The sequence below is a fragment of the Natator depressus genome, chromosome 7, assembly GCF_965152275.1.
Source record: "Natator depressus isolate rNatDep1 chromosome 7, rNatDep2.hap1, whole genome shotgun sequence".
NCBI classification, from domain to species: domain Eukaryota; kingdom Metazoa; phylum Chordata; order Testudines; family Cheloniidae; genus Natator; species Natator depressus.
This window is the reverse complement of record NC_134240.1, coordinates 76,838,230-76,857,088: the sequence shown is the minus strand read 5'-3', so window position 1 is coordinate 76,857,088 and position 18,859 is coordinate 76,838,230. Positions and strand designations below refer to the sequence as shown.

Genomic DNA, 18,859 nt, shown 5'->3' with positions numbered 1-18,859 from the left:
TTTCAACATATCTAATTAATATAAAGTCAAGCATTTGGCTCCAAAGAACAGTTCCAGAAAGTCAAGTATTTCTGCATGGTATCAAAAGACCAAAATAGAACACTGATACAGACCTTTGCATTAATCAGCATAATGCATCTATTTTATCCAAAGTGTAAGTACCAAGTGGTGTTTTAAATATTTGAAAATATTGGTCCTTCAGAAGAGTTTTGAAATCTTAAACTTCCCAACAAATCTAATGAGTTTTAATACAATATGTTATTCCTATCAAAGTTCTTTCATTAAGAAAAAACTCAAAGTATTTCTAGAAGTACAAAAGTATTAACATAATTGATTGATGGTTTCATAAAAACATAATAGTTAGATACGATACATCTTAATTAAAATGAATGACTTCCAGTTTTATCCAATACTTAAGATGTTTTGGTAAGATAGCTGTGAAATACCATACTGAATAAAGCCTGGCCATTCTGAGCTATATTTAGAAAACTAGTATATAGGTCATATAAGAGAAAAAAAATATCAGACTTCTCTTTCAATTGTTATAGCACAAGACAACTTATAACCCACATACAGAAATAAAAGACAAAGCAGATGCTTTGTTCAATATTAAAAATGTCCTGCATATGCTTTCAAATTTAAATCAGCCCAAGTCACTAGACTACTCCAGCAACATTAAAAATGATAAACAATCATTAACTAATGTCTATACTGGAGAAGATAATTTGCTTTAAACCTTTAATTTCTAGATAACCGTTGTTTTCATTACTTCAAGGGATGATTATAACAATGTCAGAAATCTCAACACCACAAACCTCTTGAGTGTCTTCTAATTGTTTCTAATCTTACTTTTGTTACATAGTAAGCCAGTGATTTCAGGACATTTTACATTTTAATCAGTTTGCAAACACAGTAAAGGGTGCTACTTTGATTTTATACTTTGAACAACAGTGTCATTTTTGGTCTGTTTAGAAGAAAAAAAAAGATAGCAGTCCTAGGTTTAAAACAAAAAGTCCAAAAAAATTCCGTTTTTGTTTCAGCACTGACTCACTGTAAAACATCCTCTGAAGCACATTCTGCTTATTGAAAAGTACCAGAGAAAGCAATGCTGAAATTGTCCTCTGAGGCTAACATGCAAAATCAAACAAAAAGATAAAGAAATTATTACCCATTCCAGTCGACAAACATCTGTCTGATTTATATCTGTACTCATGAATGCTACAGCATGTGACTGCACACTACATCCCTGGAAGTCTCGACTTGGTGTGGATGTCAGTCTTACACAAAATGAGCACTAAGAGTATTTGCTCTGTGCTTACAAATCCCCTCCCCCAGCTGCTCCATTACTCATATAAACATAGATGAGTGACTAGCACAGAGTGTGGGATGAACTCGCTGGACTTCAGCTTTTGCTGCCAGGCTGCCAGCTAGTGCTTTACTATCCCACCTTAATTTATAACTGTAGTTTGTGTTTTCATCTTAACCGTTTTGCTGATCCTGACTTCTTGTACACTGTTGGGACGTCATTTTGAGTTCCACAAATCCTAAGCCACATGGAGCCTTGAGGCAAGGTGTTAATATCTTGTTTAAAAAACACTGTGTTAAAAAAAAAAAGTTTCCTCAATTTATAACAACTTGGCACAAGTACTAAAATGTTAATGACCACCATAGAATTAATGGACCAAATTCATCCCTGGCACAATTCAACTAAAGTAATTAGAATTACAGAGATGAATTTTAGCCCAATATACTTTTATTTGAACTACTTTATTTTTATTTATTTATTTATTTATTAGTCTTTTTAGAAAGAAACAAGCAGGACTAGTTCAAGGCTTGATGTCTTTCAAAGACATTTTTTATCCTGAGTTTTGGCATTGTACTTTGTTTCATACTAAAAGCACTCCTAATGTTTTGTTAAAAGCTTTAAAAGCAAAAAAAAAAAAGCATTTGTTACTAAAATTCCAGGTATATTGAGCTTGCATACAAATACAGTTTGAATTGGAACACTACATGGCAGGAGTGAAACAAAACTGTTATAAAATCAGGTTTTTTGCATCATTTCAGTTGTTAAGGAGTTGCAGCAGAAAAATGGCTCTTTCTAGAATGCTATAGAACTACCTCACATATGACATACTAGCATTTTACAATCTAATTCAAATCATATACACAAGTAACGGAAAAGCATCAATATAAATTAATACTGACAAGAGCCTTTCACTCTGATGGCTTAGGAGAAGGCATTTGCCTCTAAGATCCACTCCATAAAAGAAAATATTTGAAATATTTCCGTTCACACTTGAAACATATACATCAACATTTGCTCCCAAACCCATTACAGATATTGTTCTAAGACTGTTTAAATTTCAACTATATCCATTTTGTGCTCTTGAGCTGTGATAACTGACTAAAGCTGAGTGAATAATTCAAAACAAATCATGTATTTGACTAATTTAGCCTCGTTTTCAGCTTGTGGCATGTTCATGACCAAACTGCTATTTCCTTGAATTTGTTTATTCATAGTTATTCCTACTGCAGTTTTTAAAAATACTCTGCAGTTTGATTATGAACAGTTTTCTGAGAGAACTGGATATTCAAGATGTGTTGGCTGGTTGTGACTGATCAGATAATTCACACAATTTTTTTTTCCTGTTCCCTGACTGGATGAGAAATTTTGGCATGAATACTCATGTATATATGTGAATGGAAAATTTGGTTTCTGGGAATACTTGCGCATATGGTTTTGAAATTCACTTTCTGCAAACATTTATGCCAATAAGATCTGATAACTTCACAGTGGTCACAGAAAGTCAACACGAGCAAAACAAATGAAAGTGAAACTTTGAACAAAATAGTTATAGAAAACTGATGTCACTTATTTGTCACCATTCTAGTCAATATGACCTACCCTATGTCCAAAAATGAACCTGGGAGGTTTGAAATACTATCAGTTTAAATAAAAGCCATTTTTGCTGTAAACTTGACAACATATTCCTCTTTATCTACCTGGCTGTGTGTTATTTTCTCCTCCTATAGCTAAGGGAAGAGAGCAAACCAAGCCACTGAAATGCCACTGGAACCCTTGGCGGAGTGCAGCACACACTCATCAGCATGGTGCAGTATATCTTAAGGGCTGAAAGGTGCTTGGAACCTCTCCAGCAAGTGCACACCACAATGAATCCTGAAAACACAGCCCAAATCCAAGGGCTTCAGTTTCAGCTCTGAACGTCACTGTGCTAAGTTGTGAGATTTTCAAATTGGGATCTAGGCAGATTCTTTCTTAAAGCCCTTAGCTTCTGCACACTTGGAATCCAATTCAATCTTCAGTTAGAAATAAAATGTATTCCGTCAGGTCATTCTCGTCCCCATCAATAAGTTACCACATAGTCTGGAACAATTCCATAGCACTGGAGATCTCTGCTCCAGAGGGTCAGGCATTCAGATAATAGATGTGCTGAAGTTCAAGATGCATGTGCATTGACAGTGCTGTGTGGTAAAACTTGCATAGCACCTGCTCACAATATGAAAGGTTCAAACCTACTTGTCTAGGCCATGATTCAGCAAGGTACTTAAGCATATACCTTTCTTTTATGCATGTGAGTACCCCCACTGAAATCAATGAAATTACTCATGTGCTTAAAAGTGGACCCTGGTCTTCAAGATTAAAGTTTATTTCAAGTTTAGTAGTTCATCAAGAGGATTAAATTCACTCACAAAATCTGTACATATAAAAAGAAGTTATCGTCACAGTTAAAATTGTGACTAAGACAGCAATCTAAAACGGAGCAGGGAAAGACTGCACTGGAGAATGCTACTTCAACTGCTGAGGTCTGCCAGACATTTCAGGTATGTCCAGGTAAAACATACCCAACTGTGCTGCAAAATGTAGCAGGCATGAGCTAACATTCCATAGATTTCTCTGGTGTGCTAGTCTGTTACTTTCACGTGCATTTAATAATTTTGCTGGCCACTTTTGCTAAATTAACAGACAGAAAGGGGGCCTAATTCATCTCTCTGTTCTGCCATTTTGCAGCAATGTGATTTCATTAATTGAGTGGAGAATCAGACCCTTGTTTCTTAAAATCTGATTTTCTCCCTCACAACCCATCTGCTCTTCCTACTTGGTCATGCAATGAAGTCATAACACTGGCCAGAAGTTTGATGCCATGGACACAGGATTATGACTACACTGCAGCATCAAGCAAAAGGTGCAGATGAAGAAAGGTTTATTTCAAGTACAAACATTTGTAATAGTAAAACAATAAAAGGGAAGTATAACAAATTACTGACAAAGTAAATGATATATGTATAGTATGAATGATCTTGTTTTTCAGTTTACTACTTCCTGGTAGTAAAGTCCTGTATTCCTGATTAGATGAAAGAGCATGAAATGGAAATAGCATGAATGTCAACAGTTACAAAAGCCATGATGACAACCATCCCTTGACAACTCTTCCCATACAGGAAAACAGCTTATTGCCACCTTAGCTGTAAATTCTCAGGAGAAATTATTTATAAGGATCTGCTCAGAGATGGGAACACTTTTTTTCCTGTGTGTGAGGTGGGATGAGATTTGGCAGCCCAGTAAAAATCATACACACAGACTGTGAGAGGGTATTTCACACAGTTTGATATCAGAGGTCAGTGTCTATGGGAAGATCATGGACACTTAACCAGCGTGATCAAAAATTTTGCCACACGGCAGAAAACAAAAAGACAGCAAGTCATTCACTGACACTGGGGTGGGGGAGCAGAGAAATGTAGACTACTTATCTCCTTGCCATTGAGGGGAGAGGGAATACACTCCAGGGACATTCACCTCCATGGAGGCTAGGTGGAGTTATCGCTGTCTCCTTCCCTTGGAGTTAATGTTAGGAAGGGAGATGGCTTTCATTCCCACCAAAGTCTCTACTGGGGTCCTGCCAGCAGAGGCTCCTGAGGAGAAGCTCTCTATAGTCACATCCCCCACCTTCCTGAGCCATACCCATCCATTTTTTATGCTGCACTGGCCCACTACATGCAAGGGTGGCAGTGGTAGCCACTGCGATACACAGCAAAGCAAAGGGTGTAATTTATTTCCCTACTAGCTGGTTCGTGTGTGTGTGTGTGTGTGTGTGTGTGTGTGTCCTTAGAATATTCTAGCCAATTGGTGAAAGAAATCAAGTTTAACTATCATTAGCTGTGTTCAACTTTTTCTGAATGTTCCCTTTGTGGTTATCCACAAGCTCCTTCCATAATGACAATCAAACAAAAGAAACATTGCACAATCCAGCTCTTGGTAAGTTTATGAGTGTGAAAGGAAACATTATGTTCATAAATTTCTGACACTTTTTTCCTCTGTCCAAAATGCACACAAAAACATATTTTAAAAAGAAAATTAGGAGTTGGTCCTTATCATGACTAAGTAGCTCTTGGTATCTTGAAAATAAGATTTAACCATTCTGTGCTTCAAGCTAGCCCACCTCCTTCCAGACTTTGGCTGAACATAATATAGCTTTAGAAAATAAATCACAACAAATGCTACAAGAGTTTTTTTTACATAGACCGACTACAATTGCCCCATATTATATGTAGCACAACAAAAGAGGGCCAAATTATCTGTAGGTGTAAACTGGTATAGCTTCATTGACTTCCGTGAACCCCTGTAAAAATTTGGTCCAGGGTCTGTTAGGCCCAAAGCTGACTTTTAATAGAGCTGCCACAGACATCAAAGATAAACATCAAAGCTCCAAAGTTCCTGTTACCATGAGTGAAATATATGTGGCCCTGTGCTCTGCCTCCTTCCACGTCCTTATGAGGGTGCAGCACATACGGGAGCAAAATGGAAGACAGTTCTACAGGCTGCTCCCTTCACATGGTCACCTCTCTCCCTCCCGCTATTCAGAAAAAGGAGACCTGGTAAGGGTGTAAGGGAAGCCACATTTAGCAGCATGTTCTCAGGAGAACCATAGAAAAAGGGGGCATCAAGCTAAGGCTGATCAAAGCAGCATGATCATTCCTGTGTGCCCTGAGATCTTTACTCCCCCTGCCCAGAAGGCCACAGAGTGGGCCGATGACTGATGACAACACACTTGCTGGCTCTGCTGTACTTTAATAGCTGATGGGGACTGCAGAGGGAAAGTCCCTTTGCATGTCTGACCAGTAATCTGCAGGGTCAGAGGAGGAGAGGAGGAGCCACAGATCCCCTGCCTCCATTGGCCAACCCTCTGTAACACTGCAAGTTCATCAGACCAAGGGAAAAAAGCATCGAGTTCATACCGCACAGAGCCATGGGCTTCACCGTCTTAGTTTGTTCCTCCCCATGCATGTTTGCACATAAGGGAAAGTACCGAACATGGATTTCAAGAATTATTAAATAGCGTATTTGAACTTTGGAACTATTATAGTGTATTCAGAAAATTCTATGCACTGAAGGACTGTTTCTCGCTATATATTGAGGCAACAGAGCTACGATACAATTATGTAGTACGTTTATGTATTGTTAAAATTCTGAGCCGTACACAAACCAGACTAGTACACACCTAAGCTCTCAATCTTTCCTTTCCTGAGAGCACATCCCCAGGATACTGGAGAGATCTCATAGCACCATGTGGGTAAAGCCACACTGGAGTGTAGGTACAGACAAAGGGATGGCAGCATGCCAGCCTTGGTGTTGGCCTGACTGGGTTTTGTAGGATAGCGTTACAGTTTAAAATATTTTTGGACATTGCTTGTAATCACAAGTCCAACTAGTTGAATCCTCATGATAATACTGTTCTCTGGATTCATGTATTTTGACTGACATAAAAGACATGTTGTTATAGGGAGGGTGAGAAAAAGCGGCTTTTGCGCAGTTGAGATCCAGCAACAGTGGCATTGTGTCAAAATTGGTGCTGCAGCCAAGAGTCTTTAATGAGAGTGGAATGTATTACCTCATTTGTCATACCTGGATCACTTACGCATGCTAAGTCCAAAATAACCTTGGACTTTGCTGGCTGCTCAACAAACCATGTAAGTAAACAGTCCTGTAGTAATGCCTAAAACATGTACCCTTTCTTGATCACTCTACATTACTTATTCTAGCGAATGTCTAAGCAATTGTAATGCCCCTGATCAAAGTCCCAGACTTTTTCAGGGCTCTCTGAACTGCATAACTATTTCCTGATATGACTTCTCATCCTGGCCTCTAGGTTTTAACGTTTCTCAAAAACACTTAAAAAGAACAAAAAAGCCTATCACCACTTCCGTAAAAGAGGAATGTCCTGGGGTAGCTGTTCTGCATTTCTGCTTCTAACTTGTAGTGCCATACTGCTTCTTGCAGCTTGCAGAATTTATTTCTTTGTTATTGTTTTGTGGAAGGATTGGGGTGGAGGAGAAGCAACGGTACTTTTGCCTACAGCAAAGATGATTAGCCATACCAATACAGAAACCAAGTGACTTTGTAATAATATTGAGGGCCACAGTCAAATAAGGAGGAGGAAGATTTGGACATCTGGCATGGGACTGAAGGGATGATTTAAAACTGAACCTTGAGAAGGGTGGTGCAGATGCACTTGGGCCTTGAATTAAGGTAAAGAGATGGATGCCACGCCCTGGATCCCAGAAACCCCCAGAGTTGATCAAGTGTGACAGAAGGCGGCAGACAGTCACTCACAGAGAATGGCACACACAAAGATTATTATTACATGTTGCACCTTTTAAAACATAATTACTAGAAAGCCAACCACCTTACTAAAGAAGGGTCCCTTACCATTCACCCCCCATACAAGGGAGCTTCTAGCATCCCACAGTATCTGGAAGATAAGAATGAATGTATCACTGTATTTAGGTGAAGTCTCAAAAGATAGCCTAGGATTAGATTGTCTCCAATGTGGTTTTGGACTCATAGCTGCCACCTTGACTTCCTCCTCTTCTTGGCCTTCTTTTTTTAATATCTCTAACCTCATCCCCAGTCCCTGTTCCACATCCCAAGTTACAGGTTTTGCATTTAATTTTTGAAAAGTCCATGTATTGGCTCCTGCCTCCTGGAAGCAGCACCCACTGCACACAGACTAAGAGAAGCACAGCTTCTGAGCTCATGCCATGAGGAGAGGGCGGGCAGTCAGCACACAGCATGGGATTATGCAGATTGGGGTGAAATGAAAGTGGCCCACAATGCAAGGCAAAAGCTCAAATGTCAGGCAAGGGTGGAAAGTCAGACCCTAGTTTAGAAAAATCTCAGTCATTTTAATTTGGGGAAACTTTTCTATAAACCAAGATACAGGGCCCCATCCTGCCGTACCCTTCCCACCCCACCCCCCAGTGGAAATCAGTGGCAAACTCCTACTGATTTCAGTGGCAGCCAGACTAGGCTCCTACCTTTTTCAATATAGAGATTAATATTAATCCTTCTAACACAACCTTCAGAACAATATTTCCCTTTATAGCAGGATTTTACTGCTATTGCTATAAATACTAATCAATATTTGTGTATGTATCTGTACACACACACACACACACACACAGACTCAAGATAGATAGATATTCTGAGTGTCCAAAAAGTTTTAATACTAAAGTATTTTTTTCATGTTTTTCTAATCCAAGGACTTGCTCGTTCTTTTCTGTAATTTATATACACTGTGGACTTATAATGGAACATGTCAGAATAAATCTGAAAACTATTGTGGACTCGATATCCTTGAGAGAGGCACTAAACATCTGAACAATTTTCTAACTCATAAGTATACAGAGTGTACTTGTGTAACCATTTCTAAAGGTTTTGTTTTGGAAATGAGATATTCTATTCTCAATGTGGGGAAAATCAATTTGCTTCCTCTCTAAAGAAAACATTCCTCATTTGGAAATAAGTGGAACAGACACTTTTTTGTGGGGATTAATATGGAGACATTTGACTTGTTGCAGATTGATTTTGGGTTTGCCTTTCCCGCTCCCCAGACGGCTGCTTAAAAAAAAAGCAAAGACCACCACTGTGGGGATGACTATTTTAATTATTTTGTTAAAAATAGAAACACTGGATGTATTGCACATATCACACTAGATAATTAAGGGCCTGATTTTGCAGAAGACTGAATGTTTTCAAATTCCACTGAACACAATACAAATTGAAGGCACTAAACCGTGCAGGATCAGGCACTTGGACTAATTTTCTTCACTGCTAAATGGCTAGAGTTCAAAACTTTTGCTATAAAGGCTTGTTGCTTCCTTTTCGCTATGTTAGCATTGATGAAAAGAGTGAGTTTTGGAATATTCACAACAGGAAGATGGACATTAAAGGTTAAGGCCCTGATTCAACAAAGCACTGAAGCACGCACCTAACTAGCATGTAGGTAGTTCTGTTGGACTTCAGTGGAACTAGTCTCCATGATTAAAGTTAAGCACATGTTTAAGAGCCTTGGTAAATTTAACCCTACATCCAGTCCAATAGGGGAGCAGGATTTAGCCCACAAAGAAGAAGCTATCAGACTTAATTATAAAGTAGGACATGTCTGGACTGTGGTAGAGTATCTGACCCTTGTTCATTAAAGTTTTTCTTTCCCCCAGTGTGAAACTGACTTTTAGCCTCCACACCCACAAACTTCAATGGACACTTGTGTATGTTGCCTCCAATTACAGTGGACTTTGAACTTGGTATCAGACAAAACTGTATGCCGATCACAGCACTTGCAAAAGAAAATCTGACTCTGTAGACTATTCTGTGTTTTTTTTTAAACAGGGCAAAAGGGTGAACAGGAACAACTGATTATGTAATAGCCAAGACAAAAGGACTGCAAACACAGCAGCGACAAATGACAGTGCACTGCTAACCCATGTAAATCAAGTAATCGCATCCAAACCGGGCAAAACACACAATGCGCCAATAGCAAGTAACTTCTCATTAGGAACCTTTACAAAGTAAAAGACAAACAAGAACATACAGCACATGTTAAGGAGGTTTTTCTGGCAACATTTCCTTCTATTTCTGACAAAAACTAGCGTTCATTAAACTGCTCTCTAGCAGAGTCAGCACTACTCAATGAAGACATGACCTACATACCTTGATAATAAGATAGCTACATACCCAATCATTCCCACACAGATAGAAAGATTAGACAGATCAGATGAGCTGACAGACAGGTAAGAAATGGGCATTGTAATAAGAACCTAAATAGATACATAGAGATTCACCCAAGAGGAGTAAAAAGGCATATTTCCAGCAACCTTGCTTTTGAGATTGATAGTGGGAGCTATGAAGCCATGAACACCTTACTGCTCGCATGTGGAAATGACAAATAAGTTATTTAAGCCCCTTATTGCATTACTCATTTGTATCACATCATTGTGGCAAGTAAAACTGCTTTGCTTTAAACATAAGAATGCTATGGGTTCACTTTCTCCCTTTCCTTTTCTCAGAACTCTACCACTGCACTGGGATGTCATTATAATTTGCTAGAGACACTCACACTGGATGAGGATGCAAGAAGTGAGATTAGCAGGAACTATGGCGTGTACTCCGTTCTTGAGATCTACCTGTAACTTCCATTAGAATGAATAGCGTGAAAGGGAATCAGGTGGAAAATGCACCCGGACAGCAAGGGTGGGATTTTCCAAAGCACTCAGCCTTGGCCTAACCCTGCCCCTATTGAAGTTATTGGGTTACTGGTGAACATTCCACTTTAGGTGCACAGTATCTCCACTGTGCAGCATTGTGATCAACTGAAAAATTATTATTGGGGCCACAATGATCACAATTTTTCTCTAATTGCTTTATGAGCCAAGTTCTAAAAAATGTGTCCATTTATATGAGTACATGTTGGTGGTACCAACATTCTGCCTTCTCTCCAGCAATTTTCCAGACCCACATTTCTTTCCAGTAATCTTTCTATATCTAGGTATGTATGTGATCCTCTTCCGTGGTTCTCAACCACGGGTATGTGTAAGCCTGGGGGTACATCAACTCATCTAGCTATTTGCCTAGTTTTACAACAGGCTGCATAAAAAGCACTAGCTAAGTTAGTACAAACTAAAATTTCATACAGACAATGACTTGTTTATACTGCTCTAGATACTATACACTGAAATGTAAGTACAATATTTATATTCCAACTGATTTATTTTATAATTATATGGTACAAATGAGAAAGTAAGCAATTTTTCAGTAATAGTGTGCTGTGACCCTTTTGTATTTTTATGTCTGATTTTGTAAACAGGTAGTTTTTAAGGGAGGTGAAACTTGGCATATACAAGACAAATCAGACTCCTGAAAGGGGTACAGATATCTGGAAAGGTTGAGAACCACTGCCCTATAGTCTCCCTACACCTAACAAGCATTCTGAGTTAGAAATAACAGTCCCTCACCCTCTCTTGTATTGTCCCATCCAGTAGGAGATGGATCTTAATTAGTTTATAGGAGTTTTGTTTGTCTGTGTGTGGGTAAGTGAATGAATGTGTCTGCGCATTGTGTATGTGCATAGATGATATATTTATTGAGGGAAAGCCACATCAGAGAAATTAGTTTTGTATTTTTGGTTCAGAAAGCGGAGAGGACCACAGTCATTCTTATCTTTTGCAGGAATGATTTCAATAGTCCAGGTCCAGCTCCTGTTACAGTTTGTGTCCCGCACTTATAAGCCTCCCTTGGCAGTTTCATCGAGCCCCTGTAGCATAGCTGTCATGAGAGGCGATGGTCACAGAATGAGAAACTATCTTTCAGGTAGCTAGAGCTTTGAATAGCAACACAGAGACCTTGAACTGGGTCTGCATTCCTTGGGATTCAGACTTGGAGCAGGGCAGAGCACTGGGGTGATGTGTCCACAGTGACCTGAGTTACTCAGCAAATAGGAAACTGTATTTTTCACCAGCTGGAGCTTTTTCAGGGAGTGCAAGAATGGAAATAGTAACCATAGTCCTCATCATAACACCTGAGAGGTTTGTGGTTTTAAATAGAATAGCCCTGATGTAAACCCACTGAGTTCAGTTTAATTACTCCCAATTTACACAGGTGTAAATAAGATCAGAATCAGGCCCATCTTTGTGTGATTAGTAAGCACTTAAACAAAAATCTATATACAGTGAAAGTATATTATTATTCTTTACATTTTAGTAACATAGAGCAAGGTTTAACATTAACTGTGAAGATGGTTGTGTAATGTTCTTTTGCAGTCAGTGTTGGTTCTTAGGAAATTATCTGGGTGGATTAAACAGAAACACAATTAAAGAGTTTACACATTTCCTTGTGTTTCTGATGTCTAACTATAGCCGTGTTTGTCCCCATCTACAGAACTGTTTTATACCACATGGTATGCATATTTCAGCATCCAGCATTATTAACTCATGACCAACTGTCAGTTGATCATTATCTAACACATGGGGTCTCCAAAAAATCCTTATTTGGGCAAAAGCAGCCTTCTCAACCACTCAGTCTATATTTTCCCTCAGAAGAACTTTATTTGGATTATTATTTGCTGTCAATGGAAACTCAGAGGTTACATATGTAGAAATTTGCAGACAGGGAAATAAATCCTCAATGAGTTTAAACACTTAGTTGATATTAAAACCATCTCCAGCTTTGTTTAAAGAAACTCACAGTTGCCCTCTAGTGTTACATGAATGTCATGCAGAATAGCAGCAAGAGAGAGAGGGAAATACACACAAATTGTACAATCATGTTTACAATATTCAGGGATGAACTTTTTCGAGAATAAAGATCACAGAACTTATCCTAATTTAATATTACGTGATCTACTGTACAGATAATATTTCTTATAAACAATGAGGGGGAAGTTCTAACCTTGTGGAATTACAATTCTTGGTTTGAAACATGATGCTGGGATTATGTTTACCACTATAATTGCAGTGTATGGCACAATGATTTTATGAGTTAGAACCTCTGAAAAGAAATAACAGTACCTACTGCATTCTATATCGTTCATTCATAACTAAAAATAGACTGGTGTATAAGTTGGTTCAGCTAGGGAACACAGGGTCTGTAGAATTCCCTAACATAGAAGAGAGTTTGCAAAAGGATCAGTATGTTTCTGAAAATGGACAACATATATAAAGATTTACTATACAAAACCAGGTATATATATACACTGTATGTCTTCATATATACCCATTTTCATTCGATACAAAGCAAAATTATCAAATACAGCCTGAAACTATAAATTTAATAATAGATTACCAAATTAAGTCTGCACAATCACTTCATTAAAAAAAACATTTCAATGTAAAATACAGCTGTAGGGGTTTGGACAATTTCCTGCATAATAGGTCCATCCCTGAAATGTAAATAACACCGGTATTAAAACAAGCCAATAAGGGTACATCAGGAAAAAAAGAGTACATGAAAACATAAATGCACTTTCCAGACTATCCTGCCAAATCTTTATTTAATTTGAGTGCTGCTTTGATAAATCACTATTGCTTCAGTCAGGGTTTTTTTTTTAAATGTTCTGTTATTCTTAACACAACTCCAGGGCAGATTAAATCTTAACATTTGAAATATAACAAACCAACAGAGTTTTGCAATTAGAATTATTCACTTATTTCCTGTGTATCATCAGCATTCCTGAAAGAATGTTGCTATAACATTAAACAACAGTGTGATCTTTAGAAATACATGATTTGCTTGTTCTGGTTTTTTCCAATGCAATTGTGCAACTTTAAAATCCTCTTCTTTCCCAATTCCTTACTCCCAAGCATATGCCCTTGATAGTGACTTATAATGTTTATAAAAAACAAGTTTGAGGAATTTTTTTTAAAAAGGACTTAAAAACCACCTACAGTATTACTCAATGGTTACACATTCAAAAAAGATAAATATAGCTCTATCTGGAAATGGAAATCCATAAAAAGTTAATTATAAGGATTTCTCTTTTTAGTTTGACAAGACAGAAATGCCACAAGAAGTACATATGGCAATTCAAAAAACATAATCAGGGAAAAGGCAAAATGAACATTTAAAAGATGAATAGTTTAGATTTGCATAATCTGATATTTATATAGCACATTCTTTCCAAATGGATCACAGTGTTTTTCAATTTTTAATCTCTCTCAGCATACAGATTATAGCTATAAGAATCACTTTTTCCATCACCGAAGTGCAGCCTCCTCTGGGGTAAATTGGGGCATTTTTTTAACAGCACACAGCAACATTACACAACCACATTAGGACAGGCAAAATTACGTGCCTGAAACTAGAGTGGGAATTCAGGTATGTATCCAGGCCCTGATCATATAATGAATTCTGTGTGGATGGAGCTCTGCACACTTTGCAGCGCCTCAGTGGAGTTCAGTAAAGGATCCAGACTCCTCAGGGTAAAGCCTGTTTCTTACCATGTATTTACACAATGGTGGGTAGTTCCTAGGGGCCTCAATTTCCATCAAGGCCCCAAAGTATTACTGCAATAATAAGTAGAATATAATTACCTTATTCTAAATTGCAGTTTGGCCAGATACAAGGATTAATACCCCACGCCTTGTGAAAGATGCTATGGGATTTTGAATGACCACAGTGGGTAAGGACTTCACGTTTACATATCATCTGGAAGGGCCTCAGCACAGTGTTTTAACACCACCCTGGGGCAATGATTCTGTTCTGGCAGAAGGAAACACCATAAAGCCACAGATTCACCAACACTGTATCTGGGTTTTCCCAAAAAGTCTCCCATCCAAGTGCTTATACAGCCTGATGCTGCTTAGCTTAGGAAACCTGACAAAAATCACAGCTTACAAAGAATAAACACCAGAAGTGTCTATATAGCTACTTTTCACTAACTTCAAACACCTCGAGCCAATCCATAAGAAATGAGCACCTCTAACAGATTTCCATGTTTCGTATTAAGAAGATACGGACTTCTGCTGAGATGAATATCAAGATTCATCAACTCAAGAGGTAAATATTGACTGAGGCAAAGCAAAAATCAATACTGGTCAATATTTACTCAAGACACATTAAATCTAGACATAATGTTACATACATTCTGAAAGCCTATCAAAAATCTCTGGAAATCTTCATTATGGCTAAGGATTTCAAAAGTGTAACCCTGTTTCCTTTTAAATCAACATTCTAAATGGAGAAGAAGTTAGAGAGAACCTATTATTCATCTAGTGCAAAGTGAATTATAGCTTTCACTGACCACAGCTGTAGCCAGAGCAGAGGCACATACAGTATTTACATATGCTATCTGTCTGGTTTGCATTCCAAACGTCAGTATTTCTGACCTCTGAGGATATGAACAATAAAAATGTACTGATTCATCATACAACATTGTTTCAGACAACCAGGATTTTCTTCTTGAGTAGGAATGTACCCTGCTCCCCTCCCAAATATACATAAATTCAGGCTGAAACTTTATCTCAGGGTTCTGCTTCCCAGGAGCAAACTACTTTGAGGATGCTGTCAATCAAATCTTTGGGGGAAGTTAGTTACAGCCTTATTATTTACTGTGGCAAGTATATTAGTCCTAATATTTATCTCAGGTTCCAAACTTACTCTCTCATTTCTGAATAGGTCTTCCACCTGGGCATTTTTGTTTGAGGCCACAGTGTACTCAAATAGCCTACCACAGAGTAGGAATGTTTAAAATAGAAATTCCAAATAATTTATAATGATTAGATTAGATTTTCAGAGGCACTTGAGGAAACTCTTCACCGAAATCCCACAGAATTTCAATCGGATTTGGGATCCTATCTCCCTTAGACACTTTTGAAAATGCCAGCCAAAGTGAACAATAAATGCGTAGTTCCTCCTTCTCTTTTATTCATCCAGATTCAAGTACCAAAACATGGTAATGAACACCCATTTTCAACTCTGTGCCTATTCAAATGTAGCATACGGTAGACCATTGGTGTCAATGCGCTTTGGATCAAACACTAATTGTTTTATTCCATTCATATTCTTATTTTGTTCTGTATTCATCCCACTCTTCTCTCTCTAGTACCTTCCCTCTCTACTGGTGAATGGGATGATTTTACTTTGCTGTGAAGTCAAAATGAAATCAGCCATACCCCACACCTTTCTTCAGGGCTGATCTACACTACAAAGTTAGGTTGGCTTAACTAGATCACTCAGAGCTGTGAAAAATTTCAAACTCTGTGTGATGTAGTTAAGCCTGCCTAAGCCCCCGTGAAGACACTGCTAGGTCGATGGAAGAATTCTTCCATCGACCTAGGTACTGCCTCTCGAAGAGGTAGATTTACTACAGCGACAGATGAACCACTTCCATCGCTGTGGTAAGTGTCTACACTACAATGTTACAGGCTGCACCGCTGCAGTGTTTCTAGTGTAGACATAGCCACAGTGAGTAACAACAGTGTTCTGTCATTCTAAAACTTCTCCTTCAGGCTTGGTGAGACAAAAAAAATTCAGGAAAGGTGAAACTCCAAATGTGCACAGTTCTAAACTTCGGTGATGGTGTAAGCTCAGATGTATAAGATTCACTGTTTCTTATAAAGCAACTAAGTCTTCGCAAAGAACTAAAATGTATCTGCTTCTGAAATAATATGGAAGCCATAATGTGGAACTGAAGTTTAAGTTCAAATATACATTTTTTTAAAATCAATAAAATGCTTTTCTAAACCAGGAGATAGATCTGCAACTTAAAACTTAAAGTAATATAATATTTTAGAACTTTAATAAATAATGCTTTTACCTTGGTTACGAAATAATAACCTGCCATGAAAACCCAGAGATTAGAGGTAGGAAATTGTTTGACAAAAATGAAAATGTCACACTTTTCATAGAACTAAGTGTTATAATTATTGGTGAAATACCCCTTTCAAACTTGTTAACCCAAAATTAACAATTATATACATCACTTAATTTTATAAGTGCATATCTCTTGAAGAACCCATTAGCTAACCATGCCTAGTTCAGTTTAAATATACACATGCAGTACTTGTAGCACGGAGGGGATATAACTATGTCAATGCTGGCACTGAAATGGCAAGTGGTATTAAACTGAGATGTAATCATGTTGAAAGGGAAACATTAACAAACAGCAGACAATTGAGAAGAAAACACAGTGTGCTTGTGTTCTACTACGTGTGCTTCAAAACCTTCTATAACTATTCATTGTCTATTTCACCTGGCTATGGTCCCGGTTTGTTCTATTCTATGGTATACTAATTTTACAATAATAAACTATTACACAAGCTTTATGCAGTCATGCATATGAAACGGTTGTGGAAGACATTACATTTGATTATCTTTCTACCAAAGACACCATCTTGAAATTAAACAATAGCCTGGTAGAAATGTATATGAGTTAAAAGAGGGAAAAAATAGATCTTTACTAAAAAATAGAAATAATGTTCAATCTCAGAAGTGCAGCCTTTAAAAACAGAGATCTCCCCCCTCCAAAATTCACACTCCAAACCCTCCATGAGTATACTACAGATAAATACCACTAAACTGACAATATTACATGAGGGTCAGCATGGTACTACACCATATTGAGTTGATGACAATTAGTGATGTTGGAAATGCAAATATTTGTTATACACCACCTTTAGGTAAAAATGAAGCAAGGCATTTTACAAAGACAAAAGGAATGTGTGAAATAGTTTAGGTTTAAAAAAATGATGTATTTATTTATGCTTCAACATGAATTGATGAGATGCCTAGGTTAACAGTTGTCTGTACTTTAGACAGTTGCTAGATGGTTACTGCAAATAGAAAAAATGTAACAAAGGAAGTTACAGCGTATGCAAAGATAAGGTCCAAAACAGCGACTTCAGGTACTGCATTTGCCTATGGAATTATCTTGGAATCTTCTACTAAACCTGGAAATGAACTTTAATCACACTGGTTCAGGATTGGTTATATTTAGTCATGGAGCAGTGCCAAAAGACACTATTGGTCTATAGTATCACTGACATATTTACATCTAATTTCTCATCAACCATTAAGGGCAGAAATAAATGTCTTTTACCATTGGAAAGTGTGCGATTCTCAGATCTCCAAGATATAAACGATTTATTTCTGGCCCTGCCAAGTCACAAAACACCAAAATTTAAAAATCATAGTATTTTGATTACCATCTTGCTTTTCCCACAAACTTCGATTACAACATTTTAGCAGCTAATCTCTCATACCACTAAATCCAGTAAACCAATGTTTTATATGGGCCCCAGGGGCACTACCACAATACAAACAAATCTTACCAAAAGCTGAGACTCAGCTCTCAGATGACATAGGGTCTGATTCTGCTCCACTGAAATCAATGGCACTTTTGCATTGACATCAGTGGGAGAAGGATCAGATCCAGGTAGCTTTAACGCCACATTTTGATCTTAGTTACATTGGTGTAAATCCAGAATTACTTCATAGATTCCTGTGGAGTTCCTTTTGATTTACATGAGAGAATCTGATATCAGAATCTCATCATTAACCTTCACCTTTGAAGAAGAAGAGCTTGTCAAAACTCAGAATTTCTGTCCAATAGAAAATTCCAGCATTTTGAAATTTGTTTTCGTCCCACATCAGGACAAAAAGTCAAAATATCAATTTGTTTTTATGGAACAGACAGTTCCGATAAATGTTGGTTTGGAATACTCAAAATGTTTTCTTTTGACATTTCCAAACAAAACGAAATGTTTCCACATTCCCAAATCAAAATGTTTCATTCATTTCGATTTGATTCAGCCATAGTCTGTGTTCCCCTGAGCTGCCACTGTGCCTTGTGGGAGTTGTAATTTGAGTGCCTCATGCCCTCTCTGAGTTCTCCTCTATGGGTGAGGCTCCTTTGCCAAATTAACTCTCCCGTGATGTACCATGTCAGTTCACTGAGACGTGAGACTGTGGAATATCATGGAAGATGTAGTCTAGCCGGGCAAACCAGCCCACAGCGGCATGAGGCCACCTGAACTACAGCTCCCATGATGCCCCACAGCAGCCAGATTA

General features: G+C 37.9%; 1 protein-coding gene across 2 annotated transcripts in view; it reads right to left on the bottom strand.

Annotated features, from left to right (window-relative positions):
• Nucleotides 1-18,859, bottom strand: part of ARID5B (AT-rich interaction domain 5B) — a 147,321-nt gene that overhangs the window by 45,396 nt on the left and 83,066 nt on the right. The window contains exon 1 of one of the 2 annotated variants that reach the window (XM_074958846.1): nt 1,169-1,295. The exons of the other annotated variant lie outside the window; for it this stretch is intronic. Coding sequence (XP_074814947.1) covers nt 1,169-1,172 — 4 coding nt within the window. The 5' untranslated portion in view covers nt 1,173-1,295. Of the gene's footprint in view, nt 1-1,168; nt 1,296-18,859 lie in introns of those variants that run through there. 2 annotated transcript variants of the gene reach the window in all.